This window comes from Ranitomeya variabilis, chromosome 1, assembly GCF_051348905.1.
Source record: "Ranitomeya variabilis isolate aRanVar5 chromosome 1, aRanVar5.hap1, whole genome shotgun sequence".
Lineage (NCBI taxonomy): Eukaryota > Metazoa > Chordata > Amphibia > Anura > Dendrobatidae > Ranitomeya > Ranitomeya variabilis.
In genome coordinates, this window is record NC_135232.1 from 642387545 (window position 1) to 642410853 (window position 23309).

The window sequence follows — 23309 nt, forward strand, 5'->3', positions numbered from 1 at the left end:
GAAAGGCGTGTGCACTGCAACTAAAGGTGCATGGGTAGGTTCCCAAACCGTAGTAATCAATTAAACAAAACCCAGCACTCAACTTTGCGGTGAGAAACTAAAGGAATTTATTGATCCCAATGCGTGATAAAGACGTTTCGGTCCCTACACGGGGCCTTCATCAGTAACTGAAAAAATGCATATAGACATATACAATGTCACAGACCATCATATAAAATAGAATTTAAATCAAAGGGAAAAAAAAACAAGAAAAACAAAAGTATATACAAGTACATATCGCAGAAAATATTACTAGTGGCTGAATTACAGACAGAGGTAAATTCACTATAGAAAGCTGTCACTAAACATGGCATAATGCAACATATTAGATCACTGTTAGAAACATACCGTACAGAGGGATATGTGGTAAGGAAGACGGCTATGGAAGCCTGTGAGGAAAGAATGATGGTGGTATTTAAACGCCTGAAAGTGAGGCAGGGACGTGAGAGAGCAATAGCAAAATCTTACCAGTAGCATGGATGTGGTTATAGAACGAGGGTTTCCACTTAAGGTAGGGACAAAGCCTATGTATAGAATTATATTGGTGGGTATTAGAGGGTGGCGCACATAGAAATACATATATACAACAGGGCAGTGCATGCTGGCGCAAACATGGCCTGTGTGGAGGCCGGATAATGTGTACCTGTGTCCTGTGGTGCCGCGGTATCCACCGCTGTGAGGAGGACACAAGGAAGTGGGCTAATTTATGCCAAATAATGTTAGGGATCCAGCCGGAGTGAGGTTCCGGTTACATGGCGTGGGCCGGACTGCACTGCGCATGTACGGAAGTGACGCGTGCTTGGGGATGTCACTCCTTATATCATGATATAACTCACTGCCATAACCAAGTAACCTTATTAGGTTCACCGATATCTCCTTGCTCCGTTATCATCACTAACTCCGCAGCGTACACACGCCTGGTACGTACTTCTATTCAGCACACATTCAGCCCCATCACTCCTTATGAGTGGAACGCATAGATCTCTCGGCGGTGGAACGCATGAAGTGACATCCCTATACTCGCGTCACTTCCGCACATACGTAGTGCAGTCACTCTGAGTGGAACGCATAGATCTTCGGCGTTGGAACGCAAGGAGTGACATCCCCAAGCACGCGTCACTTCCGTACATGCGCAGTGCAGTCCGGCCCACGCCATGTAACCGGAACCTCACTCCGGCTGGATCCCTAACATTATTTGGCATAAATTAGCCCACTTCCTTGTGTCCTCCTCACAGCGGTGGATACCGTGGCACCACAGGACACAGGTACGCATTATCCGGCCTCCACACACGCCATGTTTGCGCCAGCATGCACTGCCCTGTTGTATATATGTATTTCTATGTGCGCCACCCTCTAATACCCACCAATATAATTCTATACATAGGCTTTGTCCCTACCTTAAGTGGAAACCCTCGTTCTATAACCACATCCATGCTACTGGTAAGATTTTGCTATTGCTCTCTCACGTCCCTGCCTCACTTTCAGGCGTTTAAATACCACCATCATTCTTTCCTCACAGGCTTCCATAGCCGTCTTCCTTACCACATATCCCTCTGTACGGTATGTTTCTAACAGTGATCTAATATGTTGCATTATGCCATGTTTAGTGACAGCTTTCTATAGTGAATTTACCTTTGTCTGTAATTCAGCCACTAGTAATATTTTCTGCGATATGTACTTGTATATACTTTTGTTTTTCTTGTTTTTTTTTTCCCTTTGATTTAAATTCTATTTTATATGATGGTCTGTGACATTGTATATGTCTATATGCATTTTTTCAGTTACTGATGAAGGCCCCGTGTAGGGACCGAAACGTCTTTATCACGCATTGGGATCAATAAATTCCTTTAGTTTCTCACCGCAAAGTTGAGTGCTGGGTTTTGTTTAATGGAGTAGAGGCAAGACTTAACCCTCACCACAAGTAGACCCTGATTCTCATAGTCCTCTTAGAAGAAGGGGTCAGGGGAGGGTGGTGGTTCCCTCTGTATGTAGTGAGGGTAAAAGTTTGGCGACACAGGGTGACGCCTCTGCTGTCAGTTCCTTAAAGAGTTCACCATCCTGTGGCAAATGCATGCATGGAAATAAATGTTCAGGTCTGAACCTTTGTGTGAATTAGTACGTGTGGGTGTCCACCAAAAACATCAGGTGGAAGTATGCTTCTGGGACCTGGAGTTCTAGGGTGATTGGGCCGTATTGGGTGTCGGCCATTCTCAGTTTGGGGACTTTCCAGCTGAAATTACCCCAGTAATGCATGTACACAATGTATTCCACAGATCGGCGCTCTGGAGATTTGTGGCACCTCCGGTGCCTATGTTATTGCCATCTCCATTGTGCTACGTTTGCCGTAAACTTTAAGATCCGGTGGCTGCAGAGGTGAACTCTGGTGGATTGAGGCGTCCTCATCGTACGTCGTTTCCGGTGAGGTCTGGTGTTGAGGGTCCAGCGGGGGTTAATGTCAGTTTTCCCTTCACTTGCATTCTGCTACAACTGCAGGTTTGCTGGGTCAGCTGATGTGACCACTCCTACCATCCTTTAAATGGTCATCTGATGCATCAGCTGACTGTTGGTGATAGAGTTTCTCTATGGAGACCAGCCTTGCAGTGGCAGCTCTCTGGTGTCTGCTGTTTCTGGAGTTTGGAGTCCTGCTTCTGTGTCATCTGCAGTTTGGAGCTTGTCAAAGGAGTCTGGAAGCTAAGTGTGGTGTTTTCTCCTTGTCCCTTTCATGTTTGTCACTGTCCCCTGTGTGATTCTATCTGCAGTGGTCAGACTAGCACCCCCTGCTGGCCAGTGCACTAGCCAGGGCAGTGCTAGGTGACAGCGAGGGACAAGGTTCCTGATGGCGGTGGGGGGGAAGGACCCACTTAGGGCATTAGCGGAGTGCAGGGACAGTTTCAGGTTTGAGCTCAGGTTTAAAAACAGGCAGCAAAATTATTTACCTCACAAAATAAATTAGCTTATCCCCTCCCTGCCCATGAGATGTGGTATGATCAGACCATGTTCCTATACAGTCAGACACAGCGATTATACAGTACACCGCAGGGGCGCATTTATAAGATTATCTCAGCACTGGAACATTTTATGTAAACACATCAAATTGTGGAACTTATTATTATTCCAAGATCAATTGATTTAAATGAACTTTTGTTTGTGGGGAAAACCACCTTTAAATTAGGGCATTGGTTCATATGCTTTTTACTGCTCTTAAATAGAAAAAAATATTGGAATAATATATTTTAAGATTTATTAATTAAAATGTACTCTGTTCCTGGGACAACCCCTTTAAGTTTGTTTCCATATGAAAATGTTTATTGTTATATTTGATGATAAGCAAAAACTTCCTCAATTGTAGATATATTTATTTTTTTCAGAAACTTTATGATTGGACCTCGATTTTGTCCAAACTTTTAATTTTGGTCCACTGTATATTTCAGTTTGACATCGCTGTGTTAGAGTAAGAAAGAGCCACATCGTTTACTGAAATAACTTGAACCTGTTAGTAATTTTCAACTAACATTGACTGAATATAACTTAATGCTGCACCTTTTAAGGTAATCTGTTATGATCTGGTGACCTTGGAGCCGCATGAAAACTTTCTCTGGAGTCGGTGGAACCTGTACTGACCGCAAATCCTGAACTAACACCGCAACTAGAAGTAGCCGTGGGGTGTGCCTAACAAACCCTAGACACCTCGACACAGCCGGAGGTCTAAATACCCCTATAGATGGAAATAGGAGTGCTATCTTGCCTCAGAGCAGACCCCCAAAGGATAGGCAGCCCCCCATGAATAATGACTGTGAGTAGGAGAAGAATAGACACACGCAGGTAGAAAACAGGATTTAGCAAAAGAGGCCACTCTAGCTAAATAGGAAAGGATAGGACAGATTACTAGGCGGTCAGTATTAAAACAAAAAGTTCCACAATCTTACTAAAGACATGGAATGTATATCTGCACTCCAGAGAATCCAACAAGACTGAGAAAATACTGACACAATCTAAGCTGGACAAGAAAACACAAAGAATAGCACTGAATTGTGAAGCACACAGCATGTGTGCCACAGGAAGAAAAAAACGGACACTTATCTTTGCTGATTTGGCAGAAAGGCAGGAGGAACCAGGCAGAGGTCCTACATCTCCCAACAACAATTGACAACTGGCAAGGACTAATGAATCCTGCACACCTAAATACCCCAGTCAGAACTGCAATCAGCAGACACACCTGACCAGGACTGCAACCCAGGGACAACTGCATTACCACCTACTACCACCGGAGGGAACCCAAAAGCAGAATTCACAACAGTACCCTCCCCTTGAGGAGGGGTCACCGAACCCTCACCAGCGCCCCCAGGCCGATCAGGACGAGCCAGATGAAAGGCACGGACCAGATCAGCAGCATGGACATCAGAAGCAAAAACCCAAGAATTATCCTCCTGGCCATAACCCTTCCATTTGACAAGGTACTGAAGCCTCCGCCTCGAAAAACGAGAATCCAAAATCTTCTCAACCACATACTCCAACTCCCCATCAACCAAAACAGGGGCCGGAGGATCAACAGAGGGAACAACGGGCACCACATATTTCCACAATAAAGATCTATGGAAGACATTATGGATAGCAAAAGAGGCCGGAAGCGCCAATAGAAAAGACACCGGATTAATAATCTCAGAAATCCTATAAGGACCAATAAACCGAGGCTTAAACTTAGGGGAAGAGACCTTCATAGGAACATGACGGGAAGACAACCAAACCAAATCCCCAACCCGAAGCCGGGAACCAACACACCGACGACGGTTAGCAAAACGTTGAGCCTCCTCCTGAGACAACACCAAATTGTCCACCACATGAGCCCAAATCTGCTGCAACCTGTCAACCACAGAATCCACACCAGGACAGTCAGAAGGCTCAACCTGCCCAGAAGAAAAGCGAGGATGAAAACCAAAATTACAAAAAAAAGGCGAAACCAAAGTAGCCGAACTAGCCCGATTATTAAGGGCAAACTCAGCCAATGGCAAAAAGGCCACCCAATCATCCTGATCGACAGACACAAAGCATCTCAAATAAGTCTCCAAAGTCTGATTAGTTCGCTTGGTCTGGCCATTTGTCTGAGGATGAAATGGGGAAGAAAAAGACAAATCAATGCCCAGCCTACCACAAAAGGCCCGCCAAAACCTAGAAACAAACTGGGAACCTCTGTCGGACACAATATTCTCCGGAATACCATGCAAACGAACCACATGCTGAAAAAACAACGGAACCAAATCAGAAGAGGAAGGCAATTTAGGCAAAGGCACCAAATGAACCATCTTAGAAAACCGGTCACAAACAACCCAGATAACCGACATCCTCTGGGAAACCGGAAGATCAGAAATAAAATCCATAGAAATATGCGTCCAGGGCCTCTCAGGGACCGGCAATGGCAAAAGTAACCCACTAGCACGGGAACAACAAGGCTTTGCCCGCGCACAAGTCCCACAGGACTGCACAAAAGAACGCACATCACGTGACAACGAAGGCCACCAAAAGGACCTACCAACCAAATCTCTGGTACCAAAAATACCAGGATGACCAGCCAACACAGAACAGTGAACCTCAGAAATCACTCTACTAGTCCATCTGTCAGGAACAAACAACTTCCCCACAGGACAGCGATCAGGTCTATCAGCCTGAAATTCCTGAAGAACCCGCCGTAAATCAGGGGAAATGGCAGAAAGGACCACCCCTTCTTTCAGAATGCCGACCGGTTCAAGGACCTCAGGAGAATCAGGCAAAAAACTCCTAGAAAGGGCATCAGCCTTAATATTCTTAGAACCCGGAAGATACGAAACCACGAAATCAAAACGGGAAAAAAACAAGGACCATCGAGCCTGTCTAGGACTCAGCCGTTTGGCAGACTCGAGGTAAATCAAATTCTTATGATCGGTCAGGACCACAATACGGTGCTTAGCTCCCTCAAGCCAATGTCGCCACTCCTCAAACGCCCACTTCATAGCCAACAACTCCCGATTGCCGACATCATAATTGCGTTCAGCAGGCGAAAACTTGCGGGAGAAGAAGGCACACGGTTTCATCAAAGAACCAACAGAATCCCTCTGAGACAAAACGGCCCCTGCCCCAATCTCAGAAGCATCAATCTCAACCTGAAATGGAAGAGAAACATCTGGTTGGCGCAACACCGGAGCAGAAGTAAAATGGCGTTTAAGCTCCTGAAAGGCAGAGACAGCCGCAGAGGACCAATTCGCCACATCAGCGCCTTTTTTCGTCAAATCAGTCAAGGGTTTAACCACGCTGGAGAAGTTAGCAATGAACCTGCGATAAAAATTTGCAAAACCCCAAAATTTCTGAAAGCTCTTCACGGATGTGGGTTGAATCCAATCATGAATGGCCTGAACCTTAACCGGATCCATCTCCATAGATGAGGGAGAAAAAATAAAGCCCAAAAAAGAAACCTTCTGCACCCCAAAGAGACACTTAGACCCCTTCACAAACAAAGCATTGTCACGAAGGATCTGAAATACCATCCTGACCTGTTCCACATGAGACTTCCAATCATCGGAAAAAATCAAAATATCGTCCAAATATACAATCAAAAATTTATCAATATAAGTCCGGAAGATATCATGCATGAAGGATTGAAAAACAGATGGAGCGTTAGTGAGCCCGAATGGCATCACAAGGTATTCAAAATGGCCTTCGGGCGTATTAAACGCAGTTTTCCATTCATCACCCTGCTTAATACGAACAAGATTATATGCCCCCCGAAGGTCAATCTTCGTAAACCAACTAGCCCCCTTAATCCTAGCAAACAAATCGGAAAGCAAAGGTAAAGGGTATTGAAACTTGACCGTGATCTTATTCAAGAGGCGATAATCAATACAAGGTCTCAAGGAGCCATCCTTCTTAGCAACAAAAAAAACCCTGCTCCCAACGGTGAAGAAGATGGCCGAATATGCCCTTTCTCTAAAGACTCCTTAACATAACTCCGCATGGCGGTATGTTCAGGCACAGATAGGTTGAAAAGTCGGCCTTTAGGAAACTTACTGCCTGGAATCAAGTCAATCGCACAATCACAGTCCCTGTGCGGTGGAAGGGAACTGGACTTGTGCTCATCGAATACATCCTGAAAATCAGACAAAAACTCTGGAATTTCAGAAGAGGAAGAAGAGGAGATTGACATCAAAGGAACATCATTATGAACCCCCTGACAACCCCAACTAGTCACAGACATAGATTTCCAATCCAACACAGGATTATGTACCTGCAACCACGGGAAACCCAGCACGATAACATCATGCAAATTATGCAACACCAGAAATCGACAATCTTCCTGATGGGCTGGCGCCATGTGCATGGTCACCTGTATCCAAAACTGGGGCTTATTTTTAGCCAAAGGTGTAGCATCAATCCCCCTTAAAGGAATAGGGTTCTGCAAAGGCTGCAAGGGAAAACCACAACGCCTGGCAAACTCAAAATCCATTAAGTTCAAGGCAGCGCCTGAATCCACAAACGCCATGACAGAAAATGATGACAATGAGCAGATCAAGGACACCGATAACAGAAATTTAGGTTGCACAGTACTGATAGTAAATGAACTAGCGATCCTTTTTGTCCGCTTAGGGCAGACTGAAATGACATGAGAAGCGTCGCCACAATAATAACACAACCTATTCTGACGTCTGAATCCTTGTCGTTCCGTTCTAGACAAAATCCTATCACACTGCATTGGCTCAGGACTTTGCTCTAAGGGCGACGCCACCGCGCACACAGTTTGATGCTCCCGCAAGCGCCGATCAATCTGAATGGCCAGAGACATAGAATCACTCAGACCGGAAGGCGTGGGAAACCCCACCATAACATCTTTAACGGATTCAGAAAGACCCTTTCTGAAAATTGCCGCCAAAGCATCATCATTCCATTTAGTCAACACAGACCATTTTCTAAATTTCTGACAATACAATTCTGCCGCCTCTTGACCCTGAGACAGGGCCAACAAGGTTTTCTCCGCTTGATCCACAGAATTAGGTTCATCATATAATAATCCTAAAGCCTGAAAAAAGGAATCTACATTAAGCAAGGCCGGATTCCCAGATTCTAGGGAAAATGCCCAATCCTGTGGATCGCCACGCAGCAGGGAGATGACAATTTTAACCTGCTGAATGGAATCACCGGAGGATCGCGGTCTCAGAGCAAAAAACAGTTTACAATTGTTTTTAAAACCCCCAAATTTGGACCTATCACCAAAAAACAAATCAGGAGTAGGAATCTTCGGCTCTAAAGAAGGAGTCTGAACAATATAATCAGAAATACCCTGTACCCTAGCAGCAAGCTGGTCTACAGCTAATTCCTGAACATCCATGCTGGCACAAGACTCCTCAGCCACCCATAAATAAAGAGGGAAGAAAAGACAGAACAGACTGCAGAAAAAAAAATGGCTCAACACCTTTCTTCCCTTCTTCTGAGATGCATTTAACTCATTATTGTCCAGTTGTACCGTTATGATCTGGTGACCTTGGAGCCGCATGAAAACTTTCTCTGGAGTCGGTGGAACCTGTACTGACCGCAAATCCTGAACTAACACCGCAACTAGAAGTAGCCGTGGGGTGTGCCTAACAAACCCTAGACACCTCGACACAGCCGGAGGACTAAATACCCCTATAGATGGAAATAGGAATGCTATATTGCCTCAGAGCAGACCCCCAAAGGATAAGCAGCCCCCCACGAATAATGACTGTGAGTAGGAGAAGAATAGACACACGCAGGTAGAAAACAGGATTTAGCAAAAGAGGCCACTCTAGCTAAATAGGAAAGGATAGGACAGATTACTAGGCGGTCAGTATTAAAACCCTTCCAAAAATATCCACAACAGATAATACAAAAAGTTCCACAATCTAACTAAAGACATGGAATGTATATCTGCCACTCCAGAGAATCCAACAAGACTGAGAAAATACTGACACAATCTAAGCTGGTCAAAAAAAAACAAAGAATAGCACTGAATTGTGAAGCACACAGCATGTGTGCCACAGGAAAAAAAACCAGACACTTATCTTTGCTGATTTGGCAGAAAGGCAGGAGGAACCAGGCAGAGGTCCTACACCTCCCAACAACAATTGACAACTGGCAAGGACTAATGAATCCTGCACACCTAAATACCCCAGTCAGAACTGCAATCAGTAGACACACCTGACCAGGACTGCAACCCAGGGACAACTGCATTACCAACTACTACCACCAGAGGGAACCCAAAAGCAGAATTCACAACAGTAATCACTACAAACAATTGATATAACTCTCAATGAGATTTCTGCATCTCTCCACAGAGATTTTGGCTGCTCTTAGTGAGCAAACTGCTACTTGTGTCTCAGGTCTAAGGGGTAAGGTTTCTCCTTGTGAAGAGAGACATACCAGCTTTGGCTTGTCAAGGTAAGGAGGCTTATTCGACGTGCAATGCTCCTCTGGGAAATTTAATATGCAAATTGCCTCTTTAGAGAAAAAGACGACTTGAACTCTATAGCGCCACCTGTTGGAAGTAGCGATCCTACAAGTCACAATCAACCCTTTAACGAGTCTTGCAATATGACTTAGGATAAGACTCGTTAAAGGGTTGATTGTGAGCACTTCCCTGTCCCTAACCATAGGGTCGCTCTAGTTCACCCTCTTCCCTGATTACTTATGATGATGAAGATGTTGGGGTCACGTACCTTGCCTTAGCTCCTGAATCCGCCCTCAGTCTGTACCCTTCTCCCACACAGGGAAGAGGGGAGTAGTAGTGTACCGTAATACACCAACCAGACTAACAAGGTAATACACAGACAATAAAGGAATGCACCGGGGAGTGAAGGATGGGGTTAAACCAAAGTAGGAGAAGAAAGGGAATTATCACACAGACACTATCACAGAGAAATCAGACACTGCAGTCTTCTGGCTCCTCTCTGTTGCGGTAAACTTGTGACACAGGGCTTGTAGAAGCCACATCAGAATAATCCAATGAATTGCTTTTAGCCATTCATGGATGTTTTAGCTGCATTTTGGGTCATTTTAGGGTATGTGTCCACGTTCAGGATTTGGTCAGGATTTTTCATCAGTATTTGTAAGCCAAACCCAGGAGTGGAACAATTAGAGGAAAAGTATAATAGAAACATATGCTCCACTTCTGCATTTATCACCCACTCCTGGTTTTGGCTTACAAATACTGATGAAAAATCCTGACCAAATCCTGATGCAATCCTGAACGTGGACACATACCCTCACTGTTGGAGGATCCATGACCTGAGACTCAGACCAAGATTTCTGACATTGGGCAGCACATTTCTCTCCAGAATGCCTTGATAGCCATGATTTCATTGTACTCTACACAGATTCATGACACCCTGCGCCAGATGCAGCAAAGCAGCTCCAAAACATAACCAAGTCTCCTCCATGTTTTACAGTAGGTACAATGCTCTTTTCTTTGTTGCTTCATTTTTGCATCTGTCAACATAGAGCTGAGATGACTCAAAAAAGTTCCAGTTTTGTCTCATCTGTCCAAAGGACATTCTCCCAGCTCCCAGTAGCTTTGTGGCTTGTCAATATGCATTTCGCCAAATTCCAAATCTGTCTTTTTTTATTATTTGCTTTCAACAGTGGTTTCCTCCACTGTCATCTTCCATGAAGTCCACTTTGGCCAAGACAGTGACAAATGGTGGTATCTGACAGTGATTTATCTTGACCTTAGAGTTTACCTCTAATCTCTTTGAAAGTTGTTTTGGGCTCTTTGGTTACTATTCATATTATCCGTCTCTTCAATTTGTAATAAATTTTCCTCTAGCTGCCACTTCCAGGTAGGTCGGCTTCAGTCCCAGAGACCTTAAACTTCTGAATAATATGTGTTATATTTTGGTTTGGGGATTCGATCCAGTGACCTGTTGCTGCATGGTCGGTTCCTCTATCTCCTAAGCAGTGGCGTAACTACAAAGTTATGGGCCCCGGTGCGAACTTCCAAATGGGGCCCCCCCCCCACCTCCGTGACGCCCCCCCACCCCCTTCCCCTAGATACGCCTCGGATTGTTGCAGGAATCTCCTGCACTGCAACATGGTGTTGGGTGCCAGCACAGCCCGCACAGTGGTATATCCAGCACAGCCCGCACAGTGGTATATCCAGCACAGCCCGCACAGTGGTATATCCAGCACAGCCCGCACAGTGGTATATCCAGCACAGCCCGCACAGTGGTATATCCAGCACAGCCCGCACAGTGGTATATCCAGCACAGCCCGCACAGTGGTATATCCAGCACAGCCCGCACAGTGGTATATCCAGCACAGCCCGCACAGTGGTATATCCAGCACAGCCCGCACAGTGGTATATACAGCACAGCCCGCACAGTGGTATGTACAGCACAGCCCGCACAGTGGTATATACAGCACAGCCCGCACAGGGATATATACAGCACAGCCCGCACAGGGATATATACAGCACAGCCCGCACAGGGATATATACAGCAGAGCCCGCACAGGGGTATATGCAGCACAGCCAGCACAGGGGTATATAGAGCACAGCCAGCACAGGGGTATATAGAGCACAGCCCGCATCTCATCTCCCCCCCCCGATAATGGCCCCACAGTCCGGTGAAAAAGAAAAAAAAAACTCTCCTCACCTTTCCTTTTGCCCGCGCTGCTCCTGGTGGCTGCAGTCTGCCCAGGACACTGCAGGTGCGCGATGATATGACGTCATCGCGCACCCGCAGTGTACTGTCAGAGGCAGAGCGGGGAATGATGGGAGAGGGAGCGTCAGGTGACGCTCTCCTCCATCATTGCATTGAACTATACCGGTGTCATAGACGCCGGTATAGTTAAATGCGGCGGCGGCGGGGGGGGGGAGGAACAGTGCAGCGGCCCACTACTGGCATCGGCTCTTCTGGCATTTGCCAGAAGTGCCCGATGTCCAGCCCGGCCCTGCCTTGACCTGCCGGCCCGGGGCCCCTGACCTGCGGGGCCCGGTCGCAATGGCGACCGCTGCGACCGCGGTCGTTACGCCCCTGCTCCTAAGCTATTGTCCTTTTCTTCCCTGTTCAAACGTTCTTGATGGCTATTGTCTTTGTTTTTTTAGTGGTGTTCCCTTCTCCAGGTGTTTATTTTCCCATTTTGATTTGCCCTATCACATTTGGGTGGGGTTTTATATGTTCACCCTTCACTGCACATCCTTGCTGGCTATATCTCTTGGTTGAGGTGTGTTTATAAGTTCCAGCCATTCAGCTTAGGGGTTTACCTTTCTTGCTAAACTCAAGTTGTATTCTTGCAGGCAGTCTGTTTACTTTCCCTCTCAACACCTTTTCATTCTACCAATGTTAGGTTTCTGGGAGTTTATACAGAAGGGAAAATAAGTACTTGATACAACTTTGCAAGTTTTCCCACCTACAAAGAATGGAAAGGTCTGCAATTTTTATCATAGGTACACTTCAACTATGAGAGACAGAATCTTAAAAAAAAATCCAGAAAATCAAATTTTATGATTTTTACATAATTAATTTGCATTTTATTTGATAAAATAAGTATTTGATACAATAGAAAAAGAAAATGTAATATTTGGTAAAGAAATCATTGTTTGAAATTACAGGGGTCGGACGTTTCCTATAGTTCTTGACCAAGTTTGCACACACTGCAGTAGGGATTTTGGCCCACTCCATACAGATATTCTCCAGATCTTTCATTTTGGGGTTATCGCAGGACAACATTGAGTTTCAGCTCCCTCCAAAGATTTCCTATTGGGTTCAGGTCTGGAGACTGGCTAGGCCACTCCAGAACCTTGAAATAGCTCTTAGTTGACCTGACTGTTTGTTGCAGGTCATTTTCAAGTTGGAAGACCCAGCCACAACCCATCTTCAATGCTCTTACTGAAGGAAGGAGGTTGGCCAAAATCTTGCTATGCACGACCTCATCTATTCTACTTTCAATACAATGCAGTTGTCCTGTCCCCTGTGTAGAAAAGCACCTCCAAAGTATGATGTTTCCCCCATCATGCTTCATGGTTGCGACAATGTTCTTGGAGTTGCACTCATTCTTCTTCCTCCAAACACGGTGAGTGGAGTTGAGACCAAAAAGTTCTATTTTGGTCCCATCTGACCACACGACCTTTTCCCATTCCTCATTTGGATCATACAGTTGGTCATTGGCGAACTTCAAATGGGCCTGGACATGTGCTGGCGTGAGCAGGGGGGCTTTGCATGCCCCACAGGATTTTAATCTATGACTGCTGTGAGGCAGTGACCCCTGTTACAGCTAGGGGGTGCTGTTTGTTCTCCCCAGGATGCGCACAAAGGCGTAGTGAGGCAATGAAGGGACGTTGTAGTCGCAGGTGTGGCTGTGATTACAATTGTTAAAAGCCCTGTAGAATAGAGAGGTTTGAGGATTGAGTCTGAGGAGTCTCAGGTGCATCAAGGCCAGGGTGAGGCCTGACAACCCACAACCTACACAGTGGTGCTGCTGTCCATGATGACTGGTCACGGATGTGGACAGGTCTTGTGCCCGGAGATGAACCGGAGGTAGACTGTCCTGCGCCCGAAGAAAAGACTGGCGTGTCACAGCTGCAGACAGGAGGATGTCAAGGTCTGTGTACAGCTGAGAGAGACTGTGATACAGTGGTGGGTGCAGGACACCCACGAAACTAGTCAGAAGAGGACTAGCATGTGTAGTGACTGCAATGTAAAGGATGCTGTTATGAACTGGTGTGAATTGAACACTGAAGTTATGTGCATTGAAGTTATATGCTTGGAACCTTTTCTGTGTGAAGATAACACATTAAAGATACTCTTATGTTTGAACTTTGTGGTTCACTGCCTCTTCACTAGTACCGGTGCCTCACTGCATAGTGTGTTACTAACAGTAATACTTGAGACTGTGGTCCCAGCTCTATTCAAGTCATTGACAAGGGCCTCCTTTGTAGCTCTGGGATGATTCCGGACGTTTCTCAGAATCATCCTCACCCCACGAAGCGAGATCTTGCATGGAGCCCCAGACCAAGGAAGATTGACAGTCATCTTGTGTTTCTTCCATTTTCTAATAATTGTGGCAACAGTTGTTGCTTACTCATCAAACTGCTTGCCCATTGTCCTGTAGCTCATCCCAGCCTTGTGCAGGTCTACAATTTTGCCCCTGGTGTCCTTAGACAGCTCTTTGGTCTTGGCCATGGTGGAGAGGTTGGAGTGTGATTGATTGTGTGGACGGGTGTCTTAAATACAGGTAACAAGTTCAAACAGGTGCAATTAATACAGGTAATGAATGCAGGGTAGGATGGCTTCTTAAAGAAAACCTAACAGGTCTGTGAGAGTTAGAATTCTTATTGGCTAATTGTTGATTAAATACTTATTTCATGCAATAAAATGCAATTTAATTAATTAAAAAGCATACAATGTGATTTTTTATTTTTTTATTTTTATATTGTCTCTCACAGTTGAAGTGTACCTACCATAAAAAATTACAGACCTCTCCATTCTTTATAGGTGGGAAAACTTGCAAAATTGGCATTGTGCCAAATACTTATTTTCCCCGCTGTACTTGTTCCTTTTATTTTTGGTTCTCCTTAATAACTTTCCCTCTAAACCCTATATGAATGTGCTTTAGTTTCTCATCCTAGGTTTTTGTATTGTATTTCACACTTGTTGGAAGTGTGATGTGGCCTCACCTCTGGTTCCTCAGGAGATATGAGAAACCCTGTGATGGCCTTTTAGGGAGTTAGGTCTAAGGCTACGTTCACATTTGCGGTGTGCGCCGCAGCGTCGCCGCCGCAACGCACAGCGCAAATGTGAACACATGCACAACGCTGCTTTTTGCGCCGCATGCGTCCTTTTTTCCATTGATTTTGGACGCAGCAAAAATGCAACTTGCTGCGTCCTCGGCGCCCCGACGCGGGCGCCGCAGGGACGCATGCGGCGCAAAAAGCAAGTGCACCGCATGTCCATGCGCCCCCATGTTAAATATAGGGGCGCATGATGCATGCGGCGCCGCTGCGGTGCCCGACGCTGCGGCGCTAGCCGCGAATGTGAACGTAGCCTAAGGCTGGTTTCACACTTGCGTTTTTGTCTGCAGCGTTTTTTGCACAAAAACGCATGCGTTTTTTTTCCCTATATTTAACATTGAAAACGCATGCGTTTTTTTGCACATGCGTTTGGTCGCGTTTTCAAACGCATGCGTTTTTTGTCTGCATGCGTTCATTTTCAAAAATGCTACCTGCAGTATTTTCTTGCGCGTTTTTTTGCCGCGAAAAAACGCATGCGTTTTTTCGCGGCAAAAAAATGCATTGCTGTCTATGTAAACGCATGCGTTTTTAAGCACATGCGTTTGTTTGCGCTAAAAACGCATGCGTTTTTATAGAAAAAAAACAGAAAACACACTGAAAAGCCACCCACCACCATCAAGGTGATAAAGGGATCTAAACCCTAACCCTAACTCTACCCCTAACCTCACCCCTAACCGTTTAATGAACATTTTCTGACAGTCATATTGCCACGTATTTAAGTGCCACGTATCACGTATTTCAGTGCCACGTGCCACGTGCCACGTATTTAAGTGCCACGTGGCACATATTTAAGTGCCACGTGCCACGTATTTAAGTGCCACGTGCCACGTATTTCAGTGCCACGTATGCCACGTATTTCAGTGCCACGTATGCCACGTGCCACGTATTTCAGTGCCACGTATGCCACGTGCCACGTATTTCAGTGCCACGTATGCCACGTGCCACGTATTTAAGTGCCACGTGCCACATATTTAAGTGCCACGTATCACGTATTTCAGTGCCACGTATGCCACGTGCCACGTATTTAAGTGCCACGTGCCACATATTTAAGTGCCACGTGCCACGTATTAAAGTGCCACGTGCCACGTATTTAAGTGCCACGTGGCACATATTTAAGTGCCACATGCCACGTATTTAAGTGCCACGTGCCACGTATTTGAGTGCCACGTATTTAAGTACCACGTATTTCAGTTGCACGTATTTCAGTGCCACGTATTTCAGTCACGGTTAGGGTTAGGGGTAGGGGTAGGGGTAGGGTTTTCTTGTTTTTTCTTGTGTTTTCTTGTGTTTTCTTGTGTTTTTCTATAAAAACGCATGCGTCTAAAAAACGCATGCGTTTTACCGCGTTTACATGCGTTTTTCACACATGCGTTTTTTTTTAAAAACGCATGCAGACAAAAACGCAAGTGTGAAACCAGCCTAATGTGGTGTTTTTAGTTGTGCAGCTAAGGCCTTTCTAGTCTGTACAGGAACCAGTTGGGTGTAGGTGCGGCTTTTCCCATGTGTGAGTGTGTACACGTTCATAACAATGTACAACTGTAGTGACAGGAAATTCAAGCCATTTGGAGATGGTCTTATAACATTTATCTTTAACATGCTTGTCTATAACTTTCTAATCTCCAGAGAAAGCTCTCTCCTTAGCCATGTTAAAGGGAACCTGTCACCCCCCCAGGCGTTTGTAACTAAAAGAGCCACCTTGTGCAGCACTAATGCTGCATTCTGACAAGGTGGCTCTTTTAGTTATGCTCCTTGCAAACGCTGAAATAAACACTTATAAAATGTGCCCCCTCATACCGTGAAATCGCCAGGGAGGCGCTGCCCGAGATCCCGCTCCGCAGTGTCTTCTGATTTATTCACACTGTGAGGCTGGGATTCATGGGCATGCGCAGTGCATATCTTCGCCTCTCACTCATCTCTATCCGCCTTCTTCAGACTGTGCGGCGTCAGCTGATCCCTAATTGCCGTGCCATGCGTCGCACTGCGGGGCGGGATCTCGGGCAGCGCGGCCGCACAGGCGCAGTCAGCCTGACATCAAATGATGTCAGAAGACGGGCAGCGCTAACTGCACATGCCCAAGGGATAACATAACAGTGCAGGCTCCGGGACAAATTCAAACAATGCTGAGGCGGCGCCCGGCGCCAAGGGGGTATGAATGACGGCTGTGCTGCGCCTAATTGGGGGGGAAAGACCCGCCTCCCTGGCGATTTCACGGTATGAGGGGGCACATTTTATAAGTGTTTATTTCAGCGTGTGCAAGGAGCATAACTAAAAGAGCCACCTTGTCCGAATGCAGCATTAGTGATGCACAAGGTGGCTCTTTTAGTTACAAACGCCAGGGGGGGGGAGACAGGTTCCCTTTAAGTGTGGTGCACAACATGATACCAAACAGCACAGTTACTACTTTTCATTTTTCAAATAGGCAGACTGACTGATCACAAGTTTGTAGATACCTGCGATGCTAATTACAGCACACACTTTAGCTTAACATGTCCTTATGGTGAAATTATTTTCAATCATTCCTAAGGCCACCATTAATTTTGTCCAGGCCAGTTTCATATATTTTTTTTCTGTTGAACCAAAATTCAAAAGTAATTAATGATTTTTATTAGTTGATATTCAGTAAATTTAAATTGAAAATTACTTTTGTCGGATTCAAGTTATTTCAGTGACCGTTGTGGTTTTTTTCTTATTTTACCAGAAGGGTGCCAACAATTTTGTTGATGTGTGTACTTTCAGCACGTGTGGTTTATAGCTGAGCTGTTGTTACCCCCTGTCATATCAAGTTCACAATAACTACATTTACAGCTCTCTTGTGGGGTTTTTGTAAGGCCCGCATTACTATAGTGTCTTGCTCATATAATAGTGACACATTAAAACACAAAAAGAGACTACCAAAAAATGCTGGCAGGAGCCAAAAACTCCTCTTAGTATCCAATTAAACATTTATCCCAGCATTAAAACTGACAAAGTACATTAATCATCATTTATAGCTTTATAATTAAGCCACCATGGCAATCGCCTGGTCACTGTGGGTCCAGCTTTTCTAACTCCAGCCCCATCGTTACATTCCAGTTCAATAGAACGGGGGCCATTCTTTCTAGCTGTTCCCACTCTAACCCATAAATTGTATCCCGGAGTCCTATTTTGTCTAAATGCCACAATAGTGTACAAGGGTGGATATTGCCCAGTTTGAGCACCCGCATAAGCCTACAGAGACAATTAAGTAGGGTTATGCAGTGTGCACAATTTCTATACTCACTGCCTTTTCAGCATCTTGGATGATCTGATGTTACTTTCTATTTAGCAAGTACAGTGCAATATTAGATATATCAAATAATATAGTTTTGGCATTAATAAACTACTTCATCCTTTTCTTCTATTTACATCCTTCACTTTTCATCTCCCCTTTTCCTATTTACATATACTTTATTTTTTATATATATTTAAATCCAGAGCATAAATGAAAATAAGAAATTTACTTCTTTCTCAACCACGACTAGTCAATCATTCTCAAAATTCTTAATTCATGAGTAAAATATATATTCGGCGAACACAGATTTTCCATTATTGAGATAGGAGATGGCAGTTGGTGCTCATAAAGTTCTATGGAGAGAGGAAGTGGTAGGAGGCAGTTGGAAGACGATCTCTCCTACCGTATATAGAATCTTATAGAAACCAACTGCCATCTCCGATCTCAGTAATGTAACATTCTGTCTTCCCTGAAAACAGATTTTACCCCAGAACTGAGAATATTGAGAATGGTTGATCAGTCATGGCAAAGAAAGAAACAAAATTATTGGACAAGATATATTACAAAGTTTCTTATTTTCATGTGTACTATTGATTAATAAAATAAAAACTAAAAGGACGGTTACTCTTTAAATTTCATTATGTACATCCAAAACATGTACATAGTCTTCTTTATCACTTACAGTGAAGATTAATTTATTTAATTAAAAAAAAACTTTGTTACAAAATATTAGATGTACAAGGCAATGGTAATATTTTATACCTCTTTCAAATATTAAACTTCATAGTTTAGGGGCCAGAAAATATATGGAAACTTTTTTTTTTTTTAGAAAAGATACAAATTCTGAGATTCAAAGAAAAATAAATCTGCTTGTTCATTAAAGTGCTGGAATTTCCTTTCGCTAGTAATAGGGGTATATAGAGGAGACCTCACACAGATAATATCTCCCAACATGTTTCTATGACATATTAGAAGATATAGTAAAGCCGAATTTCCCTTTAATTACTCCCATAGAATTCAACTCATGTTTCATAATGTCACAGATGATAAGAACAAAAGTAAACGTTGCTTACCTTGTAGAAAGTTGAAGGAGATATTGTACTCATCCTCAACTAGTTAACGTCCCATACAAGTCAGGAATCTCAGTAAGTGTCTCCGACTGTCCTCATGTCTCTCTCTTCAATGTCATTTTACACAGTCATACAGTGCAGTGATCCCTCCCATCATAATTGTTTTATTTAGTCCCATCTTCCTGGTGTCAGTGACGACACCCCAGGTCATTCCAAACCTGTGACACAGCACAGGGAAGGAACACTGGAGTTTATATTATGTATATGCACCATATGTGAGGGTGGATGCATTGTGTAGGAGTAGACATGGCTTTGAGCCCAGGCAAAGATGTGATGATGTGAAAGATTTTGTGATCTTTAAATTTCCCTGCATATACAGTGTCTTGCGAAAGTATTCGGCTCCCTGGAACTTTTCAACTTTTTCACACATATCATGCTTCAAGCATAAAGATACCAAATGTAAATTTTGGTGAAGAATCAACAACAAGTGGAACACAATTGTGAAGTTGAACGAAATTTATTGATTATTTTAAATTTTTGTGGAAAATCAAAAACTGAAAAGTGGAGCATACAATATTATTCGGCCCCTTTACTTTCAGTGCAGCAAACTCAATCCAGAAGTTCATCGTGGATGTCTGAATGATCCAATGTTGTCCTAAACGCCTAATGATTATAAATATAATCCACCTGTGTGTAATCAAGTCTCTGTATAAATGCACCTGCTCTGTGATAGTCTCAGGGTTCTGTTTGAAGCACAGAGAGCATCATGAAGACCAAGGAACACAACAGGCAGGTCCGTGATACTGTTGTGGAGAAGTTTAAAGCCGGATTTGGATACAAAATGATTTCCAAAACTTTAAACATCCCAAGGAGCACTGTGCAAGTGATCATATTGAAATGGAAGGAGTATCATACCACTGCAAGTCTACCAAGACCCGGCCGTCCCTCTAAACTTTCATCTCAAACAAGGAGAAGACTGATCAGAGATGCAACCAAGAGGCCCATGATCACTCTGGATGAACTGCAGAGATCTACAGCTGAGGTGGGACAGTCTGTCCATAGGACAACGATCACTCGTACGCTGCACAAATCTGGCCTTTATGTAAGAGTGGCAAGAAGAAAGCCATTTCTCAAAGATATCCATAAAAAGTGTTGTTTAAAGTTTGCAACAAGCCACCTGGGAAACACACCAAACATGAGGAAGAAGGTGCTTTGTTCAGATGAAACGAAAATCTAACTTTTTGGCAACAATACCAAACGATATGTTTGGCATAAAGGCAACACAGCTCATCACCCTGAACACACCATCCCCACTGTCAAACATGGTGGTGGCAGCATCATGGTTTGGGCCTGCTTTTCTTTAGCAGGGACAGGGAAGATGGTTAAAATTGATGGGAAGATGGATGGAGCCAAATACAGGACCATTCTTGAAGAAAACCTGTTGAAGTCTGCAAAAGCCCTGAGACTGGGACGGAGATTTGTCTTCCAACAAGACAATGATCCCAAACATAAAGCAAAATCTAGAATGGAATAAACGTATCCAGGTGTTAGAAACGCCAAGTCAAAGTCCAAACCTCAATCCAATCGAGAATCTGTGGAAAGAGCTGAAAACTGCTGTTCACAAACGATCTCCGTCAAACCTCACTCAGCTCGAGCTGTTTGCCAAGGAAGAATGGGCAAGAATTTCAGTCTCTCGATGTACAAAACTGATAGAGACATACCCCAAGCGACTTGCAGCTGTAATCGCAGCAAAAGGTGGCGCAACAAAGTATTAAGTTAAAGGGGCTGAATAATATTGCACGCCCCACTTTTCAGTTTTGGAATTTAAAAAAAAAAATTAAAATAACCAATAAATTTCGTTCAACTTCACAATTGTGTTCCACTTGTTGTTGATTCTTCACCAAAAATTTACATTTGGTATCTATGTTTGAAGCATGATATGTGGGAAAAGGTTGAAAAGTTCCAGGGAGCTGAATACTTTTGCAAGGCACTGTACATAGTATTAAAATGTATTTCCAACTATCCCGAAAAAAATAAAATATTATACTGCTGGAATAAGTACAATTATCTTTTTTTTTTTTTTTCAAAACACTTGCATTGCCGATTTTGTTTCTATATAACAGAATGGGCTGTCCACAGTCTTCGCTGTCTCTTCCATTTTTATGCCTCATGTAGTAGAGTCAGAACAGTAGAATCACATTACATTCTATACCAGAGGCTTACAGAAGTGTTCTCAAGTTATTAAATTGCTTTTACTTGTTAGAATTAAAATAAGTAAGTTTGCAATTGACTTGCTTTATCAAGCTACTGTCATTATCCTCCGATGAGAGCTTTTGTCTTTCATAGTGTACAGCTTCTATCCATGGAGCTTGACCAACGGTGCCTGCCCAGACCCTTGCCGAGAGTGTACAATAGTTATGCTTTTATCAGTTCTGTGTAATCATAATCCCCAGGACACCAGCATCACAGCTCTAACTGATCCTAGCCATGTGCATTTTCAAATGCAAATTTATTTCTATTGGCAAATATAGCAATAACAATGTACACACCAGAGCAAACCACTGATAGCTACTGTATATACTCGAGTATAAGTCGACCCGAGTATAAGCCAAGTCACCTAATTTTGTGACGAAAAACTGGGTAAACTTATTGACTCGAGTATAAGCCGGGTATGCATTGTCCCCTCATCCCTATCCTGGTATGCATGGCTCCCCCCCTCCCATCCTTGTATGCATGGCTCCTTATCCCCTATCCTTGTATCCATGGTTCCTATTAATAAAACAAGCAAACATCCTACTTACCTTGTCTGAGCGCACTTGCTGCATCGCGTTCCGGCAGCTCTTCCTGCCGAGTGATCACATGGCCCCGCTCATTAAGGTAATAAATATTCACTCCACGCCTATGGGAGTGGAGACAAAAAGAGAAAAGATCCAGCTGGAGGTGGAGGCAGTTCAAACTTTGTGAGACTTTATTAGACAACTAAACCGATAGATAGTTCTTCAAAATGAAAAATCTTTACATAGCAAACACCTGGCACACCAGTGAGGAGGATCAACGCGTTTCAACTATGAAGTCTTACTCATGATCTACCTGATAGTGCAATGAGAGCATATATATAGTGTGCACATGACATTGATTGGACAAACAATTGAAAATGCAAAAAAAGAAAAAAAAAAAAAAAAAAAAAAAGAAAGAAAAAAAAAGGAAAAGAATAAGGAAAATCACCGGTTAAGATTATCATAGAAATAACAGATTGACATATGAGATACCCTTAAGAGACATTGCTTGAACATTACTTGAACATAAATTAATATTGCTTTATTAAATCATGTCTAGCATTAAGGCCATAGGGAATACGTGTGTCTAACATGAACATCCAATACGTTTCCCGATTAAAAAGTTTCTGCTGTAAATTACCTCCTCTCGGAGGTTTGTAAACCTTTTCTATTCCACAGAATCTGAGGCTAGTTAAATTACCTTTGTGCACGTTGTAAAAGTGTCTGGACACAGCTGAGGCAGACAGGGCTTTAGAATTCACTGCATCTGATAGATGCCGTCTCACTCGTACTTTCAATGGACAAGTAGTGCAGCCTATGTACTGAACTTAACATGTAAGGAGTGGAGAGGCGTGCATATTCATTACCTTAATGAGCTTGGCCGAAATGCTGCTGGCGCCGGAACGAATGAGATGCAGCAAGGGGGCGCAGGAAGGTACGTAGGATGTGTGCTGGAAGCCAGCGGCCGTGGCTGTCATTGTGTGCTATTACAGAGAAATGAATATTAATTTCTCTTTAGCAGTGGCACAAGCTTTAGCTACAGCCATCGGCTTTCTGGGACAAGTGACAAAAAAATGTGCTAAAAAACTCGACTTATACACGAGTATATACAGTATTGTTAGAGCAGAACTTGTGTTGAGCTTTATATTTCTACTAATAGTACAGCTCTGCTACTCACCAGAACTATCATTCAAGGAAGTGTGTCCAACCTGCCAGAAAACAGGAATTCAGGAGATTGTAGAGTTGTGAGCTTCTCAAGAGACAACTTGAGAATAACCCTTTAAATCGAGAAGATAGCTTGGAGCTCTGATGGTCTGTGCTGCTATTAAGGAAAAGGAGGAATGCAAGAAAAATTATTATTGTGCACACGCGGTTTCTATAAAATAGGATATACATTTTAAATGCTAAAA

At 43.8% G+C, this 23309-nt stretch overlaps 1 protein-coding gene across 2 annotated transcripts in view; it reads right to left on the reverse strand.

Annotated features, from left to right (window-relative positions):
* LOC143773991 (cytosolic phospholipase A2 delta-like) overlaps window positions 1-19274 on the reverse strand; it is a 91211-nt gene extending 71937 nt beyond the window's left edge. For both annotated transcript variants that reach the window (XM_077261295.1, XM_077261289.1), the window contains exon 1: window positions 19127-19274. In XM_077261295.1, coding sequence (XP_077117410.1) covers window positions 19127-19159 — 33 coding nt within the window. In that variant the 5' untranslated portion in view covers window positions 19160-19274. The remainder of the gene's footprint in view (window positions 1-19126) is intronic.
* Between the last annotated feature and the right edge of the window lie 4035 nt (window positions 19275-23309).